Here is a 25701-nt window from a genome sequence, read left to right as displayed (position 1 = left end):
TCCCCGGTCAGGGTGGTTGAGTCTCCCCCCCTGTCTCCACCCTCCCCCGGTGGCGCTGCGACCCATCCCTCTGACCCCCCCCCCTCCTTGGGGCCTGAGGTCCCTTCGGGTGCAGGGGACTCCCTGGAGGACCTTGCAAAGGTGTGTAGTGCCATCCTGGCCTCCGCCTTTGGCACTGACCCACCCCCTGTGGTGGAGTCCTCCATCCCTGCACCCACAACGCCGCCCCTTTGCCCTGATGTCCCTGCGGTGCCTGTTGCTTCCCCCCCCCCTGATGCCCTCACCAGTGTGGAAGACGATGCCATTTGACTGTGCAGGCAAGGTAGGGGACACGCATCCCACTGTGTCCCCCATCCAGCTGAGAATCATTGACTGCCCTATGGGCTTTGTGAAGATTGAACTGCCTGCGATCCACGGACATTGTGCTCATGCTGAATAAAGCTTAATTTTGTTTTCATTATCACACTACTGCTATGCTGGTATTGGTGTTGGTGGGGCTGCTACATGGTTTTGGGTGGTGTGTAAGGATTTGGGTGTGTGGGATATGTAGTAGTGTACTGCTCATTGGTGGGACCCTGGGATCTGTGTGCCATCACAAGGTGTTGGCTAACTTTCTTTGTTCATGTAAGCAGTTACTGCATGGTGCACTTGTCCCAGGGTGTATTCCTTCCTCTGTGTACCCAGCTTTCTTCCCTGCAGGGTGTTCCCAATGTTTAGCGCAGAGCTGTGTCTACATGAGCTGTGTGTGTGACGGAGCCCTTCTACTTTGGCCATGCATGCAGGGCCATGTCTCCACCTGCAACAATCGTGGCATCCTTGGTGATCAATGTACTTGTGTGTGGAGTCTGTTGACATGAGTTCATGGGGACATGTTCCCTTGTAGCCAGTATGCATGTGGATAATTCTGGCCTCACACACATGTGTTACACCCCTCCTGTCTCAGGGCACTGCTGGGAGTGATAGGCACCCACCCCTCCTGTCTCAGGGCACTGCTGGGAGGACTCTGCACACACCCCTCCTGTCTCAGGGCACTGCTGGGAGGACTCCACACCCACCCCTCCTGTCTCAGGGCACTGCTGGGAGGACTCCACACCCACCCCTCCTGTCTCAGGGCACTGCTGGGAGTGATAGGCACCCACCCCTCCTGTCTCAGGGCACTGCTGTTAGTGATAGGCACCCACCCCTCCTGTCTCAGGGCACTGCTGGGAGGACTCTGCACACACCCCTCCTGGCTCAGGGCACTGCTGTTAGTGATAGGCACCCACCCCTCCTGTCTCAGGGCACTGCTGGGAGGACTCTGCACACACCCCTCCTGGCTCAGGGCACTGCTGTTAGTGATAGGCACCCACCCCTCCTGTCTCAGGGCACTGCTGGGAGGACTCTGCACACACCCCTCCTGTCTCAGGGCACTGCTGGGAGGACTCCACACCCACCCCTCCTGTCTCAGGGCACTGCTGGGAGGACTCCACACCCACCCCTCCTGTCTCAGGGCACTGCTGGGAGTGATAGGCACCCACCCCTCCTGTCTCAGGGCACTGCTGGGTGGACTCTGCACACACACCTCCGATTTCAGGATATGTACGCTTGGAACATACACGGTGGGGGTACGCTCAATGCATTCGAGGTGAGGGTACGAGTCTACTTACACTGGTGTGGTGGGGGTACGCTCCATGCATACGCGGGTGAGGGTACGGGTCGTGCTTACACTGTTGGGGTGTGGGGTACGCTCCTTGCATACGCGGGTGAGGGTACGGGTCGTACTTACACTGTTGGGCTGGGGGGTACGCTCCTTGCATACGCGGGTGGGGGTACGGGTCGTACTTACACTGTTGGGGTGGGGGTACGGTCCGTGAGTCCGCGGGTGGGGGTAGGAGTCGTACTTACACTGGTGGGGGTGGGGGTACGGTCCGTACGTTTGCGGGTGAGGGTTCGAGTCGTACTTACACTGTTGGCATGGGGGGTACGCTCCATGCATACGCGGGTGGGGGTACGGGTCGTACTTACACTGTTGGGCTGGGGGGTACGCTCCATGCATACGCGGGTGGGGGTACGGGTCGTACTTACACTGTTGGGCTGGGGGGTACGCTCCATGCATACGCGGGTGGTGGTACGGGTCGTACTTACACTGTTGGGCTGGGGGGTACGCTCCTTGCATACGCGGGTGAGGGTACGGGTCGTACTTACACTGTTGGGCTGGGGGGTACGCTCCATGCATACGCGGGTGGGGGTACGGGTCGTACTTACACTTTTGGGGTGGGGGGTACGCTCCTTGCATACGCGGGTGAGGGTACGGGTCGTACTTACACTGTTGGGCTGGGGGGTACGCTCCATGCATACGCGGGTGGGGGTACGGGTCGTACTTACACTGTTGGGGTGGGGGTACGGTCCGTGAGTCCGCGGGTGGGGGTAGGAGTCGTACTTACACTGGTGGGGGTGGGGGTACGGTCCGTACGTCCGCGGGTGAGGGTTCGAGTCGTACTTACACTGTTGGCATGGAGGGTACGCTCCATGCATACGCGGGTGAGGGTTCGAGTCGTACTTACACTGTTGGCATGGGGGGTACGCTCCATGCATACGCGGGTGGGGGTACGGGTTGTACTTACACTGTTGGGCTGGGGGGTACGCTCCATGCATACGCGGGTGGGGGTACGGGTCGTACTTACACTGTTGGGGTGGGGGGTACGCTCCTTGCATACGCGGGTGAGGGTACGGGTCGTACTTACACTGTTGGGGTGGGGGGTACGCTCCATGCATACGCGGGTGAGGGTACGGGTCGTACTTACACTGTTGGGGTGGGGGTACGCTCCATGCATACGCGGGTGGGGGTACGGGTCGTACTTTCACTGTTGGGGTGGGGGGTGCGCTCCTTGCATACGGGGTGGGGGTAGGGTCCGTACATATCCGTCCCCAAGCTATGTGATGCTTGTGCGGTCCGTACCCAGGCCTTTGCCACGTGGGTGCGATCCGTCCCGCCATTGTTGGGGTGACGTGTGTGGGCGTGGTCCGACTCGTACCCACGCTCTTCAGGCGTGGGTACGGGACGTACCTGTCTGGTTGTGTTGCCGGTTCGCGTGGTGACGGACTTCCGTTGTGGCGGTCGCTGGCTTATCAGGACACGCCCCCACCCCCTCGTGGTGACCAGGGCATGGGAGTCAGGTATGTCCAGGCCATGTGTGGTGTGTGACTTATGTGGTTGTTTTGTGGCCTGCCCTGGTCCTGCCACCCCCACCCCACCCCACTTTCCCCCCTCCCTTAGTTATTCTGACCTTCTGCGGCGTCTGCGTCGTAACCTGTAGAGGAGGTGGACTGCTATGAGGGCAGGGATGACTCGTAGGTTCGGGTCCATGTCTGTCCGTCGCGTACTGGTAATCCTTGATCGCGTCATCCTGTCGCGTACGGGTCCTCCTTGATCGCGTCGTCCTGTCGCGTACGGGTCCTCCTTGGTCGCGTGGTCCTGTGTGTCCGTCGCGTACTGGTCCTCCTTGTTCGCGTCGTCGTCTGTCCGTCGCGTACTGGTGGTCCTTGTTCGCGTCGTCCTGATTTCCCGGCAGTTTTTGGCTGCCGCAAAATATTCACCGTGCGGGGTGACGTCGGTGCGAATCGTGATTCCTGGGTCGTGAATGGCTGGCTGCGAGCGTCCCGACGTCAGGTCGGCGCTTTTCCGGATCGCATTGGTAGGTTTTTTTTGGTCGGTCGGGCTTTTTTACGATTCGTACGGTACTGGTGTACCCGTGCGAATCGTAATTCCTTGTTTGTAAAAATTGACGACCGGGTACGCGTCGGACGGAGATTATGCTCCGTCCGACGGTTCGTACCCGGTTTTTGCCGGATCGTGATCGGCACCTGAGTGTCTGAGTGTCTGTATGGTTCGGTGGGGGGTATTACGTAGTGCATAGGTGCATGAGTGAGTGACTCACTGTTTGTATGTGTTGAAGACAGCATGTGTGCAGGACTGTATGGGTGGATGAGTGTGTGCATGGGTGTGTTAGTGAGTGAATGACTGTCTCAATAGTGTCTTTAGGAGTATCTACATATGTTTTAGACTAGCATATGTGACTATTGGTGTATATAAGTGAGTATCTGTGAGAGTGAGAGATTGGAAGAGTTCCTGTATGAGTAAGTATGTGTTTCTATAAGTGATTGTTTAAAAGACTAAGTATGTGTAAGTTTCTGTAGAAGTAAGTGTGGTGGTGTGTGTATAACTGTATATGCAAGTAAATGGATGTTTGATTCTTTATTAGCATGAGTGACTGTGTGTGAGTAACTCTATGGATGAGTGGCATTGTGTAACAGGATGTATAGGTGTATGAGTACATATGATGAGTGAGTACATGTATGAGTGACTGTATAGGACTGTTGGTGAATGAGTGGATGTGTATGTGTATCTTAGAATTACTGAATAGGTTGTTGTAACTGGTATTGGTATGTCCATTGTTTTGAAAATTGTAGTCTCTATTTTTGAATGTGTGTATCAAAGGTTATATTAGGGTGAGAGGAGGTCTGCCACTCTATCACAAGGATGATGTCATCAGTGATGTCATTTGAGATGTCATCAGTGATGTCATGAGTGATATCACTGACCATGTCGTGAGTGATGTAATATGTGACGTCATCAGCAGTGCATTGCGGGCACGTGAGTTATAGTTAGCTGAACTAACTATAACGGGGGAATTTCAATGGTTTTGTATGGAGTGAAAAGTCCAGCTAACTATAACGCCCCTGAAACCTATGGTTTTTTCAGTGAATTTCAAAGGTTTTTTAAATGCTAATTTCTAACTATGCCTACAGAGAGAGAACATGTGAAGAAAGAAAAAAAACGCACAGAAAGAAAAAAAAGAAATGCAGAAAGAAGCAACGGAAGTCCTCAAAGACGAAGAAAAGTGCAGGAAGAAGGATAACGTGCAGAAAGAACAAACAGAAGAGCAGAAAGAAGCCTTGTTGCAAAATCATCCTGTACCTTCAACTTTTTCAGACGGATACTGTTGGTAACTGAGTCTGACTAACCAGTCCTAGAGCCAGTGCTATGAAAAAAGACACTCAGAATACAGTGAAAATACCTACATACACTAGGGAACACTATGCGTTTGGGTCCCCCTGTGATTAGCATGACCTCCTCTGTAAGCCCCTAGAATATAATAGGGCAGGGGAATTAAAACTACCTCTTAAAACGCGCCACAGGGCGTGTTTGCACACATCACCTCAGGCCCTGTCCCCTCCCTTCCCCACTGTGTAAACACGCCCTGTGGCCTTTTTAAGTTGGGAGATTAAGTCTCCTTGAATCCTGAGGGTCCCTAGGGTCCAACTAGAACACTAGGTACCTCCAGTAAGCGCCACAGAGCTGCGTTGCAGAGAGGTGTAAAAAGTGGCACGGCCTGCACCACCTCTATGCAACGCAGAGCAGTGGCGCTTACTGGAAGCACCTGGTGGGCTAGATGGCCCCCAGGGTCCCTCAGGATTGAAAGGGAATTATTTCCCCAATTTAAAACACGCCACAGGGCGTGTTTGCACACGTCACCTCAGGCCCCGTCCCCTCCCTTCACCACTGTGTAAACACGCCCTGTGGCCGTTTTAAGTTGGGAGATTAAGTCCCCTTGAATCCTAAGGGTCCCTAGGGTCAAACTAGCCCACTAGGTACCTCCAGTAAGCGCCACAGAGCTGCGTTGCAGAGAGGTGTAAAAAGGGGCGTGGCCTCAGAACACCTGTCTGCAACGCAGCTCCCTGGTGCATACTGGAGATACCTGTTGGGCTAGTTGGCCCTCAGGGACCCTCAGTATTGAAGGGGAATTAATTCCCCAACTTACAACTGGCCAGGGGGCGCGTTTGCAGAGTGCTGCAAGGAGGGGGCGTGGCCTCCGGCGCGATGCTGGTCTTTTATGTATTTTATTTTTTTAAGGAGGAGGGCTGTGTGGCCCCCCTTCTTTTTCTAATTTATTGGCCCTGGGGACTCCATCCCCCAGGGCCTGCCCCCTAATTTTTTTTGGGGGAAAAAAAATTGTAAGGGGGCCGCGTGGCCCCCTCCCTAGGCCTTAATCAGACCCGGGGACCCCAACCCCCGGGGCATGGCCTTTTTTTTTTGTTTTATTCTTTAGGAGGGGGCTGCATTGCCTCCCTCCTCAGGCCACTTATGGCCCCAGGGACCCCATCCCCCAGGCCGGCCTTTGTTTTTTAGGTCTCGCCTGAGCCAGCGCTTTAGCGCTGCTCTGGCGAGAGCTTTTGCAAACGGGGGATTTGGAAGTGCAAACTAGTGCTTTTCAGGCCTCCAAATACAGTGCATGTGCGCAGGGCGCGCGCACCATTTGGCAGCCTGCCTGGTCACTTTCGCGGCCGCTTTTGATGTTCTCAGTGAGCCGCGCGGCCACTGAGAACATCAAAGAGGCCACGAAAGTGCTCACCATTTGCCACCCCCTCCCTTATCCCACTTCCTGCTTGTTTTTGTTTACTGCCAAAAGTGGAGACCATTGATATTGAAGGGGATAAAAAGCGAAGCAGTATTTATGACCGATTTGCACACACCATCAGCTCATTTCACATATTATCCACTCGCTATTGTCAGCAATGAAAATCTGGTTCAAAAAGTGAACACATTTGAGGCCACCTGGTCACCAGGGCAAAAAAGGTTCCAAATATGTGTTTCTGTTTTCTCACCAAGATCTGTGACAAAATGGACAAGGAGGGGTGCGGACTAAATTACGGGAGGTACCTAAGGAAGCGATAGATGTTGTTTGACCCAGGAACTGCAATGCAATTTAGTTTAACATCCAGAAGGTGGCGCTGTTTTGGGTATTCACAAACATGCAGAAATGAATTTGGAGTTATTTTTCCGACTAAGACGAGGCATGACTGGGGCAGTGTAGGAAATTCCTTCAAACCGCTCAATTTAATAGGTCATGCTAAGGGAGGCGTGCCATTCATTATAAAAATGGAGGGCACGAAAAAAAAACGTTCATACATTATTACAAAAATTGCACAATATTCCTAACCGTACGTATGAGCAAAGGACAAGTCGTGTAAAGCACATACATGCAAAATATGGAACACAGGTATGTGTCAATATCGTGAGTACCATTGCACACGTGCATTGCGACATGAACATTTTCTGCATTGATAGAAGTAGAGTGTATGTGAATACTTGAAGAATACTTGAACAATAACACCCAAGCGCGGGCAAACGTTTTGCATGGCACAGTTCACTTCACGCGTGTAACACCTACTTATCTCCAAGGGTCGGTCCCACGCTGTGTTTCCTAACACCCTTTGGGCGCATGTTGCAACTACCTTGCATAGAGGTTGTAATAAAATCCAGCAGAATCTAACAAATGCTTTAACAAACATGAACAACAGACTGCTTGGCACCTTGTGTCAGTTCGCAAGAGGAAGAGAGCGAAGAGTGCGTGTTTGAAATGCACCCGTCTCTGGCATGTTTTTACGAGGTCTGTGCTCGGGCTGCAGTCGCTGTCACAGAGCATGATTTGCTAGGCCACAAAACCGGCTTCAGCGCCTGACCCCGAAGAGCTGACAAGACCACTTGCTTACTCCGGTTCAAAATGTGGTGTCAGGCGATTCCCTAACGGTGCCATTTCTTCCCATTTTGTCTGGCCGGGTTGATGGTGATGATACGGGAAGGGCCACGCTTCGAAGTTGAAATGGCCGGGTGAGCCACTTCTGAAAAGTGTGATGCTGACAGCCGGAGGCAACGCTGAGGAGTGATATTACACTGTAGCTGCTTTTTCCTCCTGCAACAACAAGCAGCATCCTTTATTATTCACCTAATTGCAATATTGGTCCCAGGAACTCAAATAGCAAGCATTGGCATAGCCAATAGGTCTCGCCTTTGGGACATTATAAGTGTTTAGCCATGCAACAGTTGATGTTGTTGTTCCAAGGATATTGTGCTGCATAACTAAATACTTATAAGGTCCCAAAAGCGAGACCTATTGGCTATGCCAATGCTTGTTATTATTTTTTCAAAATATATATTTATAGAAACACCTAGGACATGCTGGACAAAAACCGTATTTACCTATCACCATGACGATTTGTGTGATATTCATTAAAAGGCGACTATGTATACAATGAATCCACGTGGAATGTATTTACACCGCCAGTGAAGCTCTGACGTTTCTGACGCCCTACCGTGCCTAAACCCGGCTCCCTCGCCTGTGGGTACTCTCCAAGTAGTCACCCTTGTCGTTTATTTATACAAACATGGGTAGCTATTGACGGGCACATTTAATACACACGCACACCAAGCCATTCAAAGGGGATTCGACAAAAATTCGACCAAACTATGCAAGAAACCCCCCCTCACGGTTAATAAAACACACATCCACCGCCGGATGTGTAATACTTTTTATTTTACTCTCTGGAAAGGAGACGCACCTCACTTGAGAGTCACAGCGCGCTTCTGGCTGAGCCCAATGCTGTGTTACACCCATCAGTGCCCGCCGAGTGCCACACACCTCTGTGTTGTATTCCACCAGCTAGTGCGTATGGTATGACACTCTCTAGCCCATGTGCACTGTAACACCACCCCGTGAATATGTCATGCCACACTTGCCTTTGCACGGGTTATATTGCCCCATCTAAAGTGCCTTCCTCGATGCCTATGTTATAACGCACAGCGCTATGCCATACATATTACAATCTGGGATCAATATCTTTGTCACAATGCATATGCAACGTTACACCCCCCAGCACATATTTTATATTACAACTTTAGAGACTAGTTAGGTTACACAACACTGCCCTGTGCATATTACACTCCAAGGCATATATTGCATAGCACGCGCTAGTGCCTGTGCTATCTCGCACTCTCCAATGAATCTGTCATTGCGCACAATGTATTGCATATTATATTTCACGCCCCGGTTCATCTTGTATCACACTTTTTGGTTCATAGTTTATACCTTACACTATATTTAGTTTTCATTTTCAATCGTGTTCTCAGGACTATGTTCTATATAACACTGCGTTCACCTACGCTTTTCACTGGCATTACATTTTGCGATGGGGAGTGGAGGGTCAGGGGGTGTTTCTGCCAAGTGAGCCCGGAGTCCGTCACAAACGTCCTCTTCTTCCTGAATAAAAGTGAGATTATGCTGCATACTTGTTCATATTTTAAGTAGTTCGCACAGACACACATTTTAAAAACAAAATTCCTAATACCCAACTTCTCTGAACAGTTAGCTTGCTGCCCCATCCACCTCCTCCCTATCCTCTGTTGTCTGAATCCATGGACTAGCCTCCTGCCTCCTTCCATGCACGGTCTGATGTGCTGCCACTGCCCTTCATTTAGCATGATGTACCAGTCCACTCCTCCTGCCCTCCATTGCCCAATTATATGCCCCATCATTGACCTCCCGCTTAGCCTCTGTGCTTAGCTTGCTGCCCCTATTCTCCTTCCCCCTGCCCTCCGATGTCTTTGTGCATGCCCCTGCTCCATCGTTTTTGCCCACCATGTTCCATGGACCAGCCACTCCTATCTACTCCGAGTGTTCTGTTGAGCTGGCACTCCCCTCCCAAATGCCTAGCATTGTCAGATGACTGTAACCTGTCCCTGCCACCTCCACCCTGCCAGTCCACATGCCATGCCCCTATCTCCTGTCCTTCATGGTCCATTTTACTGCCACACCCTTCTGCCCTCCCTGGTCTATTGTGCTGCAACTGCTCCTGCCTGCCCAGCGCGGTCTGTTGTGAGGCCCCTTCCCCTGAACTCTCTTGTCTGTGCCCAGGTCCTGACCCTCCATTCTATCCTCCATGGTCCTTTGTGCATGCCCCTGCACCCTCCTTCTTGCCCATCATAGCATTGTGCTGCCACTAACCCTCCCGCTTGCCATGCATGGTCTTCTGTGCTGCCACGGCCCCTCCCACCTTCCCTCCAAGGTCTGTGTGTATGCCATCATAGTCTCACTGTTGCTCTCAATGGTGTCTTGTTTCTAGTGCCCATCCTGACTGACCTCCATGGTCATCTTGCTGCTCCTGCCCTGCCACCTTGCCCCCAGCCCTCTGTTTGCATGTGCAGACCCCTATTCCCTCCCTCCTGGCTTGTCTGTTCCATTGTAATGCCCCTGATCCGTCCCTCCTGCCCTTTATGGTCTGTGATGCTGAAGCTTTCTTTCCTGTCCATTATGGTCAGCTAGCTACCATTGCCTCTTTCCCCTCTGTTCTCTGTTGTCCATGTGCATGGTCCTGTCCCCTCGATATTGCTTTCTATGGATTGTTGTGCTGCACTCCCATCCCGCATGCCCTGTGTGGTGTATTGTGCTGCTGCAAACCCTGAGGCCTGCCCTGTAGAGTCAGTTTGGTGCACCTCTCCATGTCCCTCCTGTCCTCTGTTATCCGAGTCCATGTCCCTACCCCAATTCCTCCTGCCTTCCATGATCCAATGTACCATACTCGCGAACACTTTGAACTTGGTAAGAGGGAGATTTTGAAAAAAAACTGAGGTATTGATTTTCCCCTTTGAGTTACATTGAAAAAGAGGAGATTGTAGACAGGAGACAGATCAAATAAAGACCATTTGAGCTTAAAAACTTTGGACCTTTCCTGGCTGAATCTGGTCTTTTGGCATGTATGGTTGTACTACCACTGCCTCTTCCTTCTGCCCACAATGGTCTATTATATTGCCACAGCCTCTCTTGCCAGTCCTGTATTCTTGGTTTGTTGCCCCTGCCCCCTTTCCACTGCTCTCCATAGTCTGTTGTGCTGCCACTGCCCTTCCTGCCTGCCCAGTGTGATCAAATTGTTGCCTCTGCACCCTCCTACCTGCCTTCAATTTTCAGAGTCCGTGTCCCTGGCCTCTGCCTCTCTATCCTAATGAACAACTAGATTGCTAACATTCTATATTTATTACAAAAGTGTGGAACGCCTGACGTCATCTTGATGTAATCAAAACTGTAATACCTAGAGCATTTCCTTTAGAAATTACGTATATGAGAGGGTCTTATTTGCATCAAAATTATGGTTAGTGCTCTAAAAAACTAAAATGAGGACATATTTTCTGAGTTTTCAAATAGCAACAAAGCACTTTTAAATTATTTGTTAAATGTTGCACTTAGGGGAGAGGATGTGGTGTTACTTCCAGAACGGCAGACTTTGCAACTGGGGAACCAGGTTGGAGTTTCTGCTTCAGCTCAACATTCTGTGATTCTGGTCAAATCACTTAATCTCCCCATGTCTACAACCAAAATGAATTTAATCTTGTGTGATGTAACCAATGCCCATGTAAAGCACTCCAATACCTGACAAGTCTGCACTATATAAAACTGCAAAAACACAAAAAATAAGTGTATTGCCCACTTCTGTCATAGGGCTACATGTGGGCTACATCTGGGTGATATTTGTGCTGCATTTGGGCTCTTTTGTCTCTGGTGGCAATCTTGGGAGATTGATTTGTTATGAAGTTTCCTAATTTCCTCATTTACTGCAGTCTCTTCAGTAGGAAATGCTTTCAGTTTTTTACTTTGATTCCATCAAGAAGGTATTCAGATACGTCACACATTTGCCATAAATTCTGAATGTTAGCAGCCTAGTTGCTCATTAGATCACTGTAGTAAAGCTACTGCTCACCACGGAAGTCTGCTGCTGGTATTCAAAGTGCATGTTTCAGTTTGCATGTCAGAATTGTTTTATGAAATAGAAGAGGATTTGAGAAGTCAAAATGTGCCCTAATTTTTCTTTCTGCAGCACTAATCATAATTTATATGGCAAAATGAACCCCCTCATTTTGTTCCTTTGCAAATTAAATGTTTTAAGTGTTACCACTTTATTCCAATCAAGATGGCTTCAGGTGTGCCATACTTTTGTCATAAGTAAGACTGTTCGCGCTCTTGTTGTTTGTTAGAACACTCTGGGAAGCTGCAGTAGAACACAAAGGAATCAACTGACAGTCTCTGCCCTTGTTGGATGTACATGTTTTACTGAGAATGTCAGACTTCATTCTCACATGACTGAGAAAGATAATGTGAATTTACAGAAAATATGCTCTCAGTTTAGCTTATAGATCACCTTCCAAACCTCTGTGGGAAAAGCATGAGAAAATACGTTTTCTCTCAAACATGATTCATGATATCACAGCAGAAGGCTTTTTCACATGGTAAAATCACCTTAGATCACACCACAATTCCTAAAATGAGAATGGTACCATCAAAAAATGATTTATAATGTAACTCAAGTCTTAAAACCTTCTATTAACTGCAATGCTTTTTAATGAGGTGCTATCATGTATATTGGTCCCAAGATGGCTGCCAACACTTCTTGGATGAAGTACTGACAGCCAATCAGATCTCACGATGAGATGAGTGGTTAGGCTCCGCCCAGATATATGTGTGATTTTTTATTTTGATTTTCTCAGGAACTACTGAACGGATTTACATTTAAGCAAAAGGCACAAATCTGAACCAAGGTCTACCTTTCTGCCAAATTTGGTGTAATTCCGTTCAGCAGTTCGGGCTGTAGCTGCGGCTAAAGGTCCTATAGGAAAACACGGGGAAAACACGTTTTGGGACCCCCCTTTTTTCTCAGCCCCCGCTACATGAATCATCCCGAGACTTTCAGGATAGGAGCGGACTGGAGCTGGCCAAAAGTTTTGAAAATTTTGCGAAGATTCGTCAATGGGCGCCAAAGTTATTCCAAATAGAATGTTGCAGAATTCCTATGGAAAATAGGTCCTAACTATAACTACCTACTGGCGACCGCCAGTAGGTAATATATGCATATGCGTTTAGATATCTATATGTATGTGTGTATATATACACTGAAAAAACCATAGGTTTCAGGGACGTTCTAGTTAGTTGGACATTTCACTAATACAAAACCATAGAAATTCCGCCGTATAGTTAGTTGAGTTAACTATAACTCGCGCCCCCGCAATGCACTGCTGATGACGTCACTTATTACATCATTCATGACATGGTCAGTGACATCACTGATAACATCACTGATAACATCTCAAATTACATCACTGATGACATCATCCACGTGAAAATCTGATGCACCTCCTCACACTCTAATATAACCTTTGATACACCCACTGTAAAATACAGACTACCATTTTCAAAACCATCGACACACCAATACCAGTTACTACATACGCACTCACCGATTCCTAGGTCTACACACACATCCACTCATTCACCCATACAATTACACATACATGCAGTCACTCATTAATACAACACTATCATATGCACTCATACACCTATACAGACACTCATACATCACCACTCATCCATGGAGTTACTAACACACCTAGTCAGTCATGCAAAGAATCAATCACACTCCCATTTACTCACCTATATAGTTATACACACCACCTCACTTATTCATACACATACTAATGCATACTTACTCTCTTATACAATCCCTGGTACAAGTACACACTCATCCATTCTGCCACTCACAATCACTGACTCTCACGTATAGTCATTTATATACTCCAACTCTCACATACACTGCCTTTTACATATGTATTTACTTGGACATGTGCCACTGAGTCATCAATTCACTCACCAACACACCCATACACACACTCACCCACCCATACAGTTGTTTCCACATGCACTCTTGAAACCATACACCCAGTGAATCAACCACTCACACATCTATGTACAGTCACACAACACCCACCCACATACACACTCAGTCTCTCATACAAATACTCATGCAACCAATTAATAACCCATATAGACACTCATGTAGCTACTGACTAACCCATGCAGCAGCTTTTACAACAACAGACAGACTGATGCAGACATTCACACAGTTTAGTCACTAACCCATGCATTCAGTAAGACAGGTTTAATCACTCACTTATACAGTCAGTCACGCACCTACTAAATTCTTCATCCAGACACTTATACACACACTCATTCTTCAATACATCTTGGCATATATATAAAAGATATTTAAATTTTACAGAAACACAGTCACTGAATGATGTCATCAGTGATGTCACTGACCATGTCATGAATGATGTAATATGTGACATCAGCAGTGCATTGTAGGGGCGTGAGTTATAGTTAGCTGAACTAACTAAAACGGCATAATTTCTATTTTTTTTACCTCCAATAAGCACCACAGAACTGCGTTGCAGAGAGGTGTTCCTAGGCCATGCCCCTTTCTACACCACACTACAAATGTGGCTTCTGGAGCTTTTTCTGTTTTTCAGAAGGGGGGCCTGTGTGGCCCCCCTTCTTTTCCCTTTTATGGGGCCCTGGGGACCCCATCCCCCAGGGCCTGACTCCTATTTAAAAAAAAAAATAATAATAAACGGGAAGGGGGCCGCGTGCCCCCCCCCCCCATCCCGAGGCCTATTTCGGCTGCGGGGGCCCCAACCCCTGGGGCATGGCCACATATTTATTTTTTAAATTGAGGGGGCTGCGTGGCCCCCCTCCTGAGGCCTCTATTAGCCCCAGGGAGCCATCCCACGGGGCTGTGCCTCTTTTTTAAAAAAAAACAATGTATTGAGGGAGGGGGCTGTGTGGCCTCCCTCCCGGGCAACTTCTGGCCGCAGGGACACCATCCCACAGACCGGCCCTCTCCGGTGGGGACCATGGGGGGAGCCCCAATTCCCCCGTGGTCCCGCCAGCACCTCACCTTCTGCGGGAGCCGGCATTGCTTTTCCACAAGGGGAGTTGCTGACATGCAACTCCCCTTGTGGAAAAGCAATCCTGCTTTGCTTCATTGAAGTGAGAGCAGGTTTTCCTGCTCGCACGGCCCCCCTCCCAATGTTTAAAGCCCCAGGGAGGTGGTGGTCCCCAGGGCTTGGGGTCCATAACGGACCCCCAAATTTAAATATTTAGTGCCCCGGGGAGGTGGTGGTCCCCAGGGCTGTATGGGGGTCTTGAGCCCCCCACACTAATTATTATTTAGAGCCCCGGGGGGGGGTGGCAGTCCCTGGGGCAGCATGGGTGTGTTTGGGGCCCCCCCACGCATTTATTTTAGATGCCCCGGGGAGGTGGACAAAGCTACAGCCCAAACTGCTGAACAGAATTACACCACATTTGGCAAAAAGGTAGGACAGGTTCAGAAAGAGCCCTTTTTTTTTTTTAAATGGTGTAAATCTGTTCAGTAGTTCCTGAGAAATTAGACAAAGAATGGGTTCGATATCTGTCCTCATTAGGAAACTTTAGACAAAGCTACAGCCTGAACTGCTGAACGGAATTACACCAAATTTGGCAAAAAGGTAAATCTTGGTTCAGAAAGAGCCCTTTTTAGGTCTTGCCTGACCCAGCGCATGCGCTGGTCTGGCGAGACTTATTGAGCGGGCTCCAAAATGTGCTACCAGGCCAGCCTAGAGCTACAGTGCATGTGCGCGGGCGCGCATGCCGCGCTTTCCCGCGATTACTTTCACTTTCACTTTCGCGGCCGCACGCCCGCTTTGATGTTTGATCGTGATCGCGATCACTTTCGCATAGCCAATAGGTCTCGCTTTTGGGACCTTATAAGTATTTAGCTATGCAGCTGTTGCATGGCTAAACACTTATAATGTCCCAAAGGTGAGACCTATAGGCTATGCCAATGCTTGTTGTTAAATGGTGTAAATCCGTTAAGTAGTTGCTGAAGAATTAGAAAGAAAGTTTTGATATCTGAGCACCGAGGAGGGTTTGCAATGCCTCTCAGGCACAAGCTTCACTCTGATTGGCTGCCAACACTCAAAACCAGGAAGTGTTGGCAGCCATCTTGAGACTCGATAGAACCGAGTCACAAGAAAAAGGGGAAAAAAGGAAAAAAAAAACAAGAAAAGGGGCAGGGTAAAAACACCCTGACCCCCTAGGCCTGCTCAGGGGGTCCCACACGGACCCCCAGGGCCAAAATAAGCATTTTATTTTTTTAAATCGGCAGTATTCGCCATTTGGCGTTGCAGCGTGCGCGATGTAACTCATTTTATTTATTTACTTAACTCCATTCGGCCGTATGCCGGAGTTTAATAGCACATTTAGTTGTCCATCTGGCACTCTTTTTGAACCATTTATTGTGTGGTTTCTTTCTTTTTTCGGTGTGCTGCTCCCTCCTAGTGTTTTGTCTAAGAACACTCTCTACTTAAACAATGAATTCGGGAGAAAGTGATGCCTCTCACTTCCAAGTTGGAGGTACGCACAATTATACTTCGACCTGTTGAGGTCTTATTTTACATTTAATCTGTTCAATGAAAATTCCATCCAATTCAATCCAGCTTTACATTCATATCTTTTATTTCGTTTCTGTTTTCATATTGTGATATATTCCACATCTCTTTAGTGAAGAAACATATTCGTTTTGCATATTCACACAACCCAATGCATTTCGGGTCAACAAAAGAGACCCTTCTTCAGGGGTCTAAACGGAAAAATAAAGGAAATATCATGAGCTATTCAGTGATATACTCTATTATTTACATATTGAGCTCTGTCCAATGTGTTAATAAATTAATATATTCAATGACCTTAATACGATCTGTCCCCCAAGTCTCATATGCTGTGATTCTCATTATTCTTTGATATTTGAACTGATAAGGTTTTAAAATTGACTCCCATCTGTATTATAACAAAAAGAAAAAACTGAGTGCTGCGCTACTCTGTAACTTGTCAACGCTGATGTAAAAATGGTCTAAATACAATTTATACGAGTTGCGCTCGTGTTTGTTCCTAACAGTTTGCTATTATCTGCTGTTGGTGACTAACTATTTAATCTATAATGCGAAGAATGTAAATATCGCAAAATAACGTAGCAATACTTAACAAAACCTAATAGTTACTTACTTCCGTGTGTGGCAAAACTCCCGCCTTTCCCTCTGTCAATACGAGTTCTGTTTACGATTGAACGTGTGCCTACGGTATTTATGTGTTGCTTAATTGGTTGAGAGCTCGCTGACGAGTCGTGCCTCCAGCCAATGGCGTAACAGTACTTAACGGAACCTTTCGGTTACTTACTTCCGTGTTTAAAGAAATTCCGCTTCTATCTCTACCAATCAGGGTTCTGTTAGTAATTAAACGTGTGCCTACGTTATATTATGTGTTGTTTAATTGGTTAAAGCGCGTTGACAAGTCGCACCTATAACCAATGGTTAAAGCGATATGTACCACGCTAATAATGCTTATACAAAAAATGTGAAAAATTCTAATATGAGTTTAAGATAAATTCCGTGATTAACAATGAACCAAAAAGATGAGAGAATAGAAATAAAATAAAATAAAATGAATAATACATGAAAAATGAAGAATAAGTACACTAAGCAAGACAGATGGGTATTGCCATCAGCAAATGATCTTTGTCAGTTCAATCATGTTAGAGATGTACTGTCCATGCAGGAAACCAAACACTTTTTCCTCAATAGTTTATAAGAAACAGGATAGTTCAATTCTGTCATTAATTCCTGCCGGTTGCATGCTGCCCATTTTCCTGATCCAAAAGTATTCTGCTCTAAATGTAAATGTTGTAGACTTGTAAAGCGCACAGCTGCCCCAGCAACGGGGCGTCCCGGCGCTGTAGACCGCTGGGGAACCCGTCCTGGCTATCCCTGTGAGATGGTCCCTTTCTGGGTATCTCCAAGGTGAAACCAGGCATCCCCGGCGTCTGTGGGGGGCCGTTGTAGAGATGAGGCAAGCTTAATGCCCTCAGTCTCTGTTTATGGATGTCCATCGATAAATTTGGTTTAATCACTTCTAGTATGGTGAATTGTAATTGCGCAATATTATGACCAGCTTCTATCCAGTGCATGGCAAGTGTGGACTTTCGATTTTTGTTTCTAATGTTGCTTTTATGTTCTGTGATCCTGATTTTTATCTTACGTTCTGTCTGACCCACGTATAATTTACCACAAGGACATTTTATTCCATAAATTACTCCTTTCGTGTCACAAGTGCTAGAGTGCAAGAGTGGAATCATTTGCCCAGTCATGGGATGTCTAAACTGTTGACCCGTTATCACATTATTGCAATGTGTGCAATTTTCACATCTTTTCATACCTTTGTAAATCATCTTCTCACTTTGATTCGATTGGTTCTTTATAAGTTCTTTCAAGTTTTTTGATCTCTTATATGCGAATGTAATTTGATTAGCTACCAGTGGTTGCAGATCTGGTTCTTCTGTGATATGAGGCCAATGCTTTCTCATGATAGTCGTGATCTGTTTGGATTGTGCTGAGTATTTTAATACACATACCGTGAGTTTTTTTTTCCAATTTCTCCTTTTTGTTGAGTAAAAGTTCTCTGTCCATGGACAAAACTTTATTCTTTGAATCCTGTAGTTCACTTTCAGGGTATCCTCGTTTTAAATATTTCTTGATCTGATTATCGATGGAGGAGGATAAGTCGTTCGGGTCTGATGTAATTCTCTTGAATCGAATGAATTGAGATAATGGTAAGTGTGTCTTCAATGAGTAGTGATGAAAACTCTCATAATGCAAACTGCTGTTCCTGTCTGTGTCTTTTGTGTGAACATTGGTTATTATTTTGCCATCTTTGATAGTTATTTTCACATCCAGGAATGCTAACTCATCGGTGTTTATTTGATGAGTGAACTTGATCCTATCATGTATCTGATTCAGTACATGAATGTTTTCAATTAGTTGTTCTTTAGCTCCTTTCCAAATTATAAAAATGTCATCTATGTATCGTTTAAAGATCATAATTCCTTTCATCCACTGTGGGTTATTCAGTATGTGGTCATGCTCAAACTTTGCCATGAAGGTGTTGGTGTAGGAAGGAGCCCCAGCAAAACCCATAGAATTTCCACTACATTGTTCATAGAACTCATTATCCCATTCTAAATAACTGTGGAATAACGCAAAATGTAATTATTCCATCAGGAATTTTTTTTCTGTTCTTGTGATTTCATTCTCCAGTAATCTCCATTCCATCGCTTCTAAACCCTCATGATGGGGGATAGAGGTGTAAAGTGCTGTAACGTCAATGGAACATAACCATATTTGCTCATTTTTTGGAATTATCACTTTGTTTAGAAGGTTTAAAAAAGCTGTGGTGTCTTTAATGTAGGTACTCCAGTTTTGAACCAGTGGTTGTATGAACCAATCTAGATATTGACCTAGTGGTTCTGAAATTGATCCACAAGCTGACACAATGGGTCTAAACGGTGGTCTGGTGGCATGCTTATGAATTTTCGGGAGCATATAGAATTGAGGTCTCCTTGGATACTTAATGTTTAGAAAGTGAAAAGTCTTCTCAGTTATCCATTTCAACTCTAAAGCTTTTTCTAGGATTGATTTCAATGTTTCTGCGAAAACGTCAGTGGGATCTTGTTCAATTTTACGATATGTGTTAGTATCCTGTAGATGTGTACGTACACTTTCAGTATAAAATTCAGTGCTCATCACTACTATAGCTCCTCCTTTATCTGCTTTTTGTATGGTGATGTTGGTCATTTCTTTTAAAGACTTCAATGTGTTCCAATCCTTTTTCGAAAAATTACTTTTTTTGCCACCTAAATAGTTGATTTTCTTCATTTCAGTCGTAATCACTCTTTCATACGCATCAATAGTCTTGTGTGACGTAGGAGCGCAGAATGTGCTCTTTACTTTAAATTCTCTCATTTTGCTTTCAGATTTTTCAGACGGTTGTAAATTCGAGAAGACATTTTTTAACCGCAAAGTACGTAAAAATTTAAAGATTGCAATTTCTGTTTCTTGAGAATTTGATCTATAATTTGGCACAAAAGTAAAACCTTTATTCAAAAGTTTAGTTTGAGCTGATGTTAATTGTACCTCTGATATATTTATGACAACGTTGTCTTCTTTTTGGTTGATCGAAGTGCTCTTTCTGTCTCTGTCTCCTTTGTTTTTTCTTTTTCCCCTTCTTGTTTTTGGGACTCTCCCGTTGTTATTGAACCTGAAGGAGCATTGTTGGCAGCCGGACTGGTCTCTAAAAAAGTTACCTTGTTCTGTTGGTCTCTACGTGCTGTTTGTATGTTCTTTCCTAAAGGTTTCCTGTTTTGTGCAATCTCAGATTCTGATATGATACTTTCTTGTGATGAACTCACTTCTGTTTGCGGTCTCTTCCAATTTCTTTGATTATAAACGTCTGCCCAACTATAGACTTCTTCCAGCTTATAATCTATAGTGTCTCTTTTATATTTTTTAATTTTCCTTTCTTCTATTTCTTTGGCATATTTCTCTAGTTTAGTATTGATGTCTTCCAATGTCGTTGCCAAGTCCTCGTGTGTGTTCAATTCGCGTTTAATTGTCTCGAGTTCTTCTTCCAGAGTCTTTAACTCCTTAGACAGTTCCTCCACGATCAATAAAATCAGATCCAAACTGCATTTGTTCAGTATTTGATACCATTTATTGAGGAAAACTTTGTTGCTCCTGCATAGCATTGGTTTTAAAGCGATTCTGAGACCTCTCGGGATACGCTGGTTTTTATGATAATGGATTAAGGTTGTAGCGTGTAAACGCTGATTGATCTCTCGTTTACTGACATATTCCAATTGTTTCAGTAATTGACTGACAGTGTTCAATTGTGGACTGAATGCTCTTGTTTCCTTTATTAATCCGTAAATTTGTTCAGCTTCCTCTGTGCTGTAGGCCAAGGTTTCTGCCTTGTTTTTTGTGATTTGCGCTATTTCTTCAAGATTCATTTTTCGTGGTGCTCTGATGGGGGGTAGACAAAAATTGAATAATTCATTTAGTTGTCCATCTGGCACTCTTTTTGAACCATTTATTGTGTGGTTTCTTTCTTTTTTCGGTGTGCTGCTCCCTCCTAGTGTTTTGTCTAAGAACACTCTCTACTTAAACAATGAATTCGGGAGAAAGTGAGAGGCATCACTTTCTCCCGAATTCGGAGTTTAATAGCACCCACCCTGCCCCTTCCCCGCCCTACCTCACCACCCCGCAGCACTCCCTCGAGGAGCCGCCAATGTGCGCTTTGTTGGATATCAGATGACAAAACTTCTTAGTATCCCTTTTCACTGAGGTGTCTTACAAATTATCCCAGAACAGAAAATGCCAATCATTCTGAGCTTTATATAAGACCTGCTTGTATCATTTCCTACAAGATCTAATGACAGGGTATTCCCCTTTCACAAGGGGCTTCCACAGTTCAAGTTTCACCCTACTAGTCTTTATTGAATCAAGTGCGTGTTGGAGAGCTACTTATGCTGGTGCGATTAGATGTAAAGTATGTAAGGCTCTCCGGAACCTTGAATGAGTACTCCTCAGAATCCGGGTGATGCACAAAGATGTCCACCTCTTGACATCCCCAACTCTAATATAGGTACCACAGAGTGTTAAGGTGATCAAGCGAGGGAAGGGAATTAGGATAAGAACAGCTGGGAATAGGACACCTGTAGGGAGTGAACAAAATACTGGCTAATCAATTCTATAAATAAGAAATAATCTCATACAGTCTCACTAAATTAAGCTATACCTTAACCAGGCAGTTGTCTCTTCAAATATATCTCTGATTCTGAAGTGTGCTACCATGTCTCAAATACATACACCTATAGAGACAAATCACAAGATCAATACACCTTCATCTCCTCCAAAAGCAAAACTGCATTGAGCACCCAACACACTCTTAGATACCAGCTTCTTCCATTTTAAAGTCGAAAAGAGAGCAAGTATCTTGAAGGTAGATTCCATCAAGTGAAGGAAACTAAGTAATAGTAAAACGTGTGTTTATGTCTCCCAAGTCAAAAGATCCTTGAAAAGTAAAGGGAGAAAAATAAAATCTTCTTATGAATACTCAATCCAAATGAGCAACTTGACAAGGATAAATAAAGTTTCATTGAAAATAAGCACTCCATTTCCATTGTCAACGATAGAATAACCCCATACCATATAACTTCCTACCTGGAAGTCTTCAAGTACTGTATGGAGGTGATACCTTACTTCAGTTTGTCGAATAACCCAACCTCCTGCAAAGTCTTGAGCCACCAAACAATCCACCACCCAGGTTTGGGTAGTCAAAGAAAGAGACTCCTTTTCCTCTGCAGTATCAGTGACGTTGAATCCAGGAAGCCTGTTTCCAAGAATCATGCAAAAGAAGCTGCGGTCTGTCTGTAGAAAACCGCGAGTTACCAAAGAACTGGCTATCAAACAATAGTGGAGAGACGCTCCTCGGCTCTCCCTGGAAATGGGGAAATATTTTCTCCCGAGAAGCGAGAGAGAAGCCCCACATGAGGCAGAGAAGCCGTTCAGCCGAACGGCCTGAAATACAGGAACAGGAAAGAATTCTGCATGCCGGCGGACGTGCGTCCGTGTTAAAAATATCCAGTGCCTTCCCCAACTTCCAGCCCAAGCCTCCTGGGAGTTGTAGTTTTCACCAATATAGGCGAAGGACGGATGAGGAATGCACTGTCAGACCGGAGCCCTGACAAAGTATTTTCCCAGTGTGCAAAATAGTGTATGGTGTATTGTTGGCATTGCTTGAAGTTTACTTTCTATAGAGTGCAATGTTCTAATTTAGCAGTGGCTTTAAGAAGAGCCCTTTTCATTTTGTCCCTAATGTCTGGGTAGAGGTCGAGGACCACTTTGGCCCATTTGATTCTCCTCCTATCATTGGAATGTATCATGTTTAAGGCCTGTGAAGGGACGACCATCTCTGGCTGACTTAGGTGAATATTCACAGAACGGTGCAGGGCATTATGATCACTATCGGATCTAGGAAGGACCCTCATGTCCACTAGATTGCACCAAATTGGAAGGCCTAACATTATATAACCAATCCTTCTTGTGGCACCAGGGTGATTAAAGTTGTGGAGCACTTCACGTTTGATGGGGTACACCAATTGCAGACTCTAAACCCAAGCATAACTGTAAGTTATAGGAACTGATAGACTATATCTGTCCAACACTTTACCAGGGCAACATTCAAAAGGTGAAATACCCCATGTTTCATCCTCATCATAAAAAAATTCAAATAACTATTATCCAGGGGCTCATATGTTGTATTGAAGCCCTCTGCAATAATAAGGTAATCCTGTGACACAAATAAATTCCTATGGTCCGCAATCTGGAGTAAGGTGGGGGTTTGCCCTCCCCGCTGTTCCCTCAGCTGTATATGTTGTAAATATAATACAAGCGGGAGTCTGCCCCTGAAACCATAATGCCTAGTATGTCATAGGACTCAATATCCAATAGGAGGAGTTTGGCATTCAATGATGTGTAAACCCAAATCAGAAGCACCCCACTGGGCGACACCTCCCACTATTGGAAGCTGGCTTGAAAAAGGTAAAACAAAAACAGGCCTGTACACGGTCACATTTCTTGAAGAATGCATACATGGAAAGAATCGATTGATGTTCCACACTTAGGATCATCCAACTTGTCTCTGACCCTGGCCACATTCCAAGATTGCATATTAATAGGCTGACCGAGGTTACTCGCTCACTAAGATGTATGTTCTATGGCCTCAACATCAGCTATTGTATATGTTTATATATATGTTTATATCTATACATGTGTATGTGTATATATATCCAAGAGCAAAAACAGTCCCATCAAGCTCTCAGCCCCCAAGAGCAGTGCATGACTGGGCATGGGGCTTGGTAATATCCAAACCAACAAACTCCAGGAGTAAAATCACATGCACTCCCAGCAGGTAATTGCTTCAAGGTTTATTGAGCAGCAGACTTAACGTGATTCAACACCAAAGTGTCTTGATCACATTACTGATAACATCTCAAATGACATCACTGGTGACATCACTGATGACATCATCCAATGAGTAAGTATTTTCTAAGAGTTCATGAGAGTTAAACATGTATGCTAAGCTACTACAAAAGCTGAATTTGTATACTATGTGTTCTACTATCAGTGATACTATTTCTAACATATATTTTGTGAGTGGCTGTGTGACTGTGTCTCTCCATTTGTGAGTGGGTGTCTGAGTGCCTGTATGGGTGTGCGAGTGGGTTTGTTAGTGGCTGTATGGGTGTATAAGTGTGTGTGAGAGTAGCTGTGTGGGTAAGTGAGTGGCTGTATGAGTGACTGTATTGATGATTGAGTTGGTGTGTCAGTGACTGTATGGGTGACCAAGTGGCTGTGTGAGTGGCTCTATGAGTGTGAGTGGGTGTCTGAATGGCTGTATGCGTGAGTGACTGGCTGTGTAAGTGGCTGTATGGGTGATAGAGTGGCTGTTTGAGTGGGTGTTTGGTTAAGAGAGTTGGTGTATGAGTGGCTGTATTGTAGAGTGTCTGTGTGAATGGGTGAGTGAGTGGATGTGTTAGTGTTTGTATGGATGTATGAATAAGTATGTAAGTGGTTGTGTGGGCATGTGAGTGAGTGTGTTAGTGTTTGTATGGGTGAGGGAGTGTCTGTGTTGAGAGGCTGTATGGGTGAGGGAGTGGGTGAGTGAGTGGCGATTTAGGTGAATAGGTGGGTATGTAAGTAGCTGTATAGGTGTGTGCTATGTGAGTAGCTGTGTGGGCAAGTGACTGGTTGTATGATTAGCTGTATGGGTGAGTGAGTGGTTGTATAAGTACTTGTATGAGTCTGTGAATGGGTATTTGAGTGATTTTGTGGGTGTGTGAGTGGTTATATGGGATATGAGTGGGTGTGTAAGTGCTTCTGTGGATGATGTAATCAAGGATGTCATTAGTGATGTCATTTGATATTTCATAAGTGATGTCATCAATGAAGTCACTTACCGTGTTATGAGTGATATATTATGTGAGGTTATTGTCATGAATAGGCCCTGATGGCATACATCTGCTGGGCATGTGAAGTAACTACACGAGCGGTAGTTATATATGGCAAAACTACATCTCCCATAAGTCCCAGAGGCCTGTTTTCACCCTTCAACTTTCACTCTCTTTAGCACATTTCTTCTGATTTCTGCTCCGTTTCACCGTCTGATTCCTCTCTCTCGCTCCGCTTCTGCCTCTATCTGCTCCGTTTTCACCCTTCAGCTTTTCTCACCCTTTTACTCTCTTTAGCACTCACTGTGTACACTTTATATCTTTTTACTTTTCTTTTTCACCCTTTTACCCTTTTTTCGTCTTTTACTGACACGCAGACTCCAATACGCAGTGATCTGGAACAAGGCCCTCGACTGGATCCACTCCTTCCTCTCTGGCAGAACGCAGCAGGTCAGACTCTCTCCTTTCCTCCCAAGCCCTACACCAACCACCTTCAGAGTCCCCAGGGGTCCTCCATGAGCCCCACGCTCTTCAAGGTCTACATGGCTCCGCTCTCCCCATCGTCAGATCCCACAGACTCAACATTGTGTCATACGCAGATGACACCCAACTCATCCTCTCCCTATCCAACGAACCCAACGCAGCCAAACACAACTTTCAAGAAGGCATGGAAGCTGTCGTCAAATGGATGAAAAGCAGCTGCCTACAACTCAACACTGACGAAACAGAAGTACTCATGGGCCCAAACACCGACACCTGGAACAACACCTGGTGGCCCCCCGCCCTCTGAAGCCCAGCCACCCCCACGGACCACACACGCAACCGTAGAATCATCCTAGACTCTGAGCTCAAAATGGACCACCAGATCAACTCCACCGCATCCTCCTGCTTCCACACCCTCCGCCTCCTACGCAAGACCTTCAAATGGATCCCCCTCGAGCACAGAAAGCCTATCACTCACGCCCTCGTCACCAGCAGACTCGACTACGGCAACGCACTCTACGCCGGAATAAAGAAACACCTCACCCACAAGCTATAAAACATCCAGAACGCCGCCGCAAGACTCATCCTCAGCCTGCCATATCTCCCAGCACCTGCGCACGCTCCCCATCGAGTTTAGAATCAACT

General features: G+C 46.0%; 1 protein-coding gene across 1 annotated transcript in view; it reads left to right on the top strand.

Annotated features, from left to right (window-relative positions):
* LOC146870655 (protein phosphatase 1 regulatory subunit 12B-like) overlaps window positions 1-19625 on the top strand; it is a 206524-nt gene extending 186899 nt beyond the window's left edge. Inside the window, exon 9 of the mRNA XM_085643364.1 lies at window positions 19540-19625. Within this exon, the coding sequence (XP_085499490.1) occupies window positions 19540-19625 (86 nt within the window). The remainder of the gene's footprint in view (window positions 1-19539) is intronic.
* Window positions 19626-25701: the final 6076 nt, after the last annotated feature.

Source organism: Triturus cristatus, chromosome 1_1 (genome assembly GCF_964204655.1).
Source record: "Triturus cristatus chromosome 1_1, aTriCri1.1, whole genome shotgun sequence".
In the NCBI taxonomy this organism is placed as follows: Eukaryota; Metazoa; Chordata; class Amphibia; order Caudata; family Salamandridae; genus Triturus; species Triturus cristatus.
This window is presented reverse-complemented; position numbering and strand designations above follow the sequence as displayed.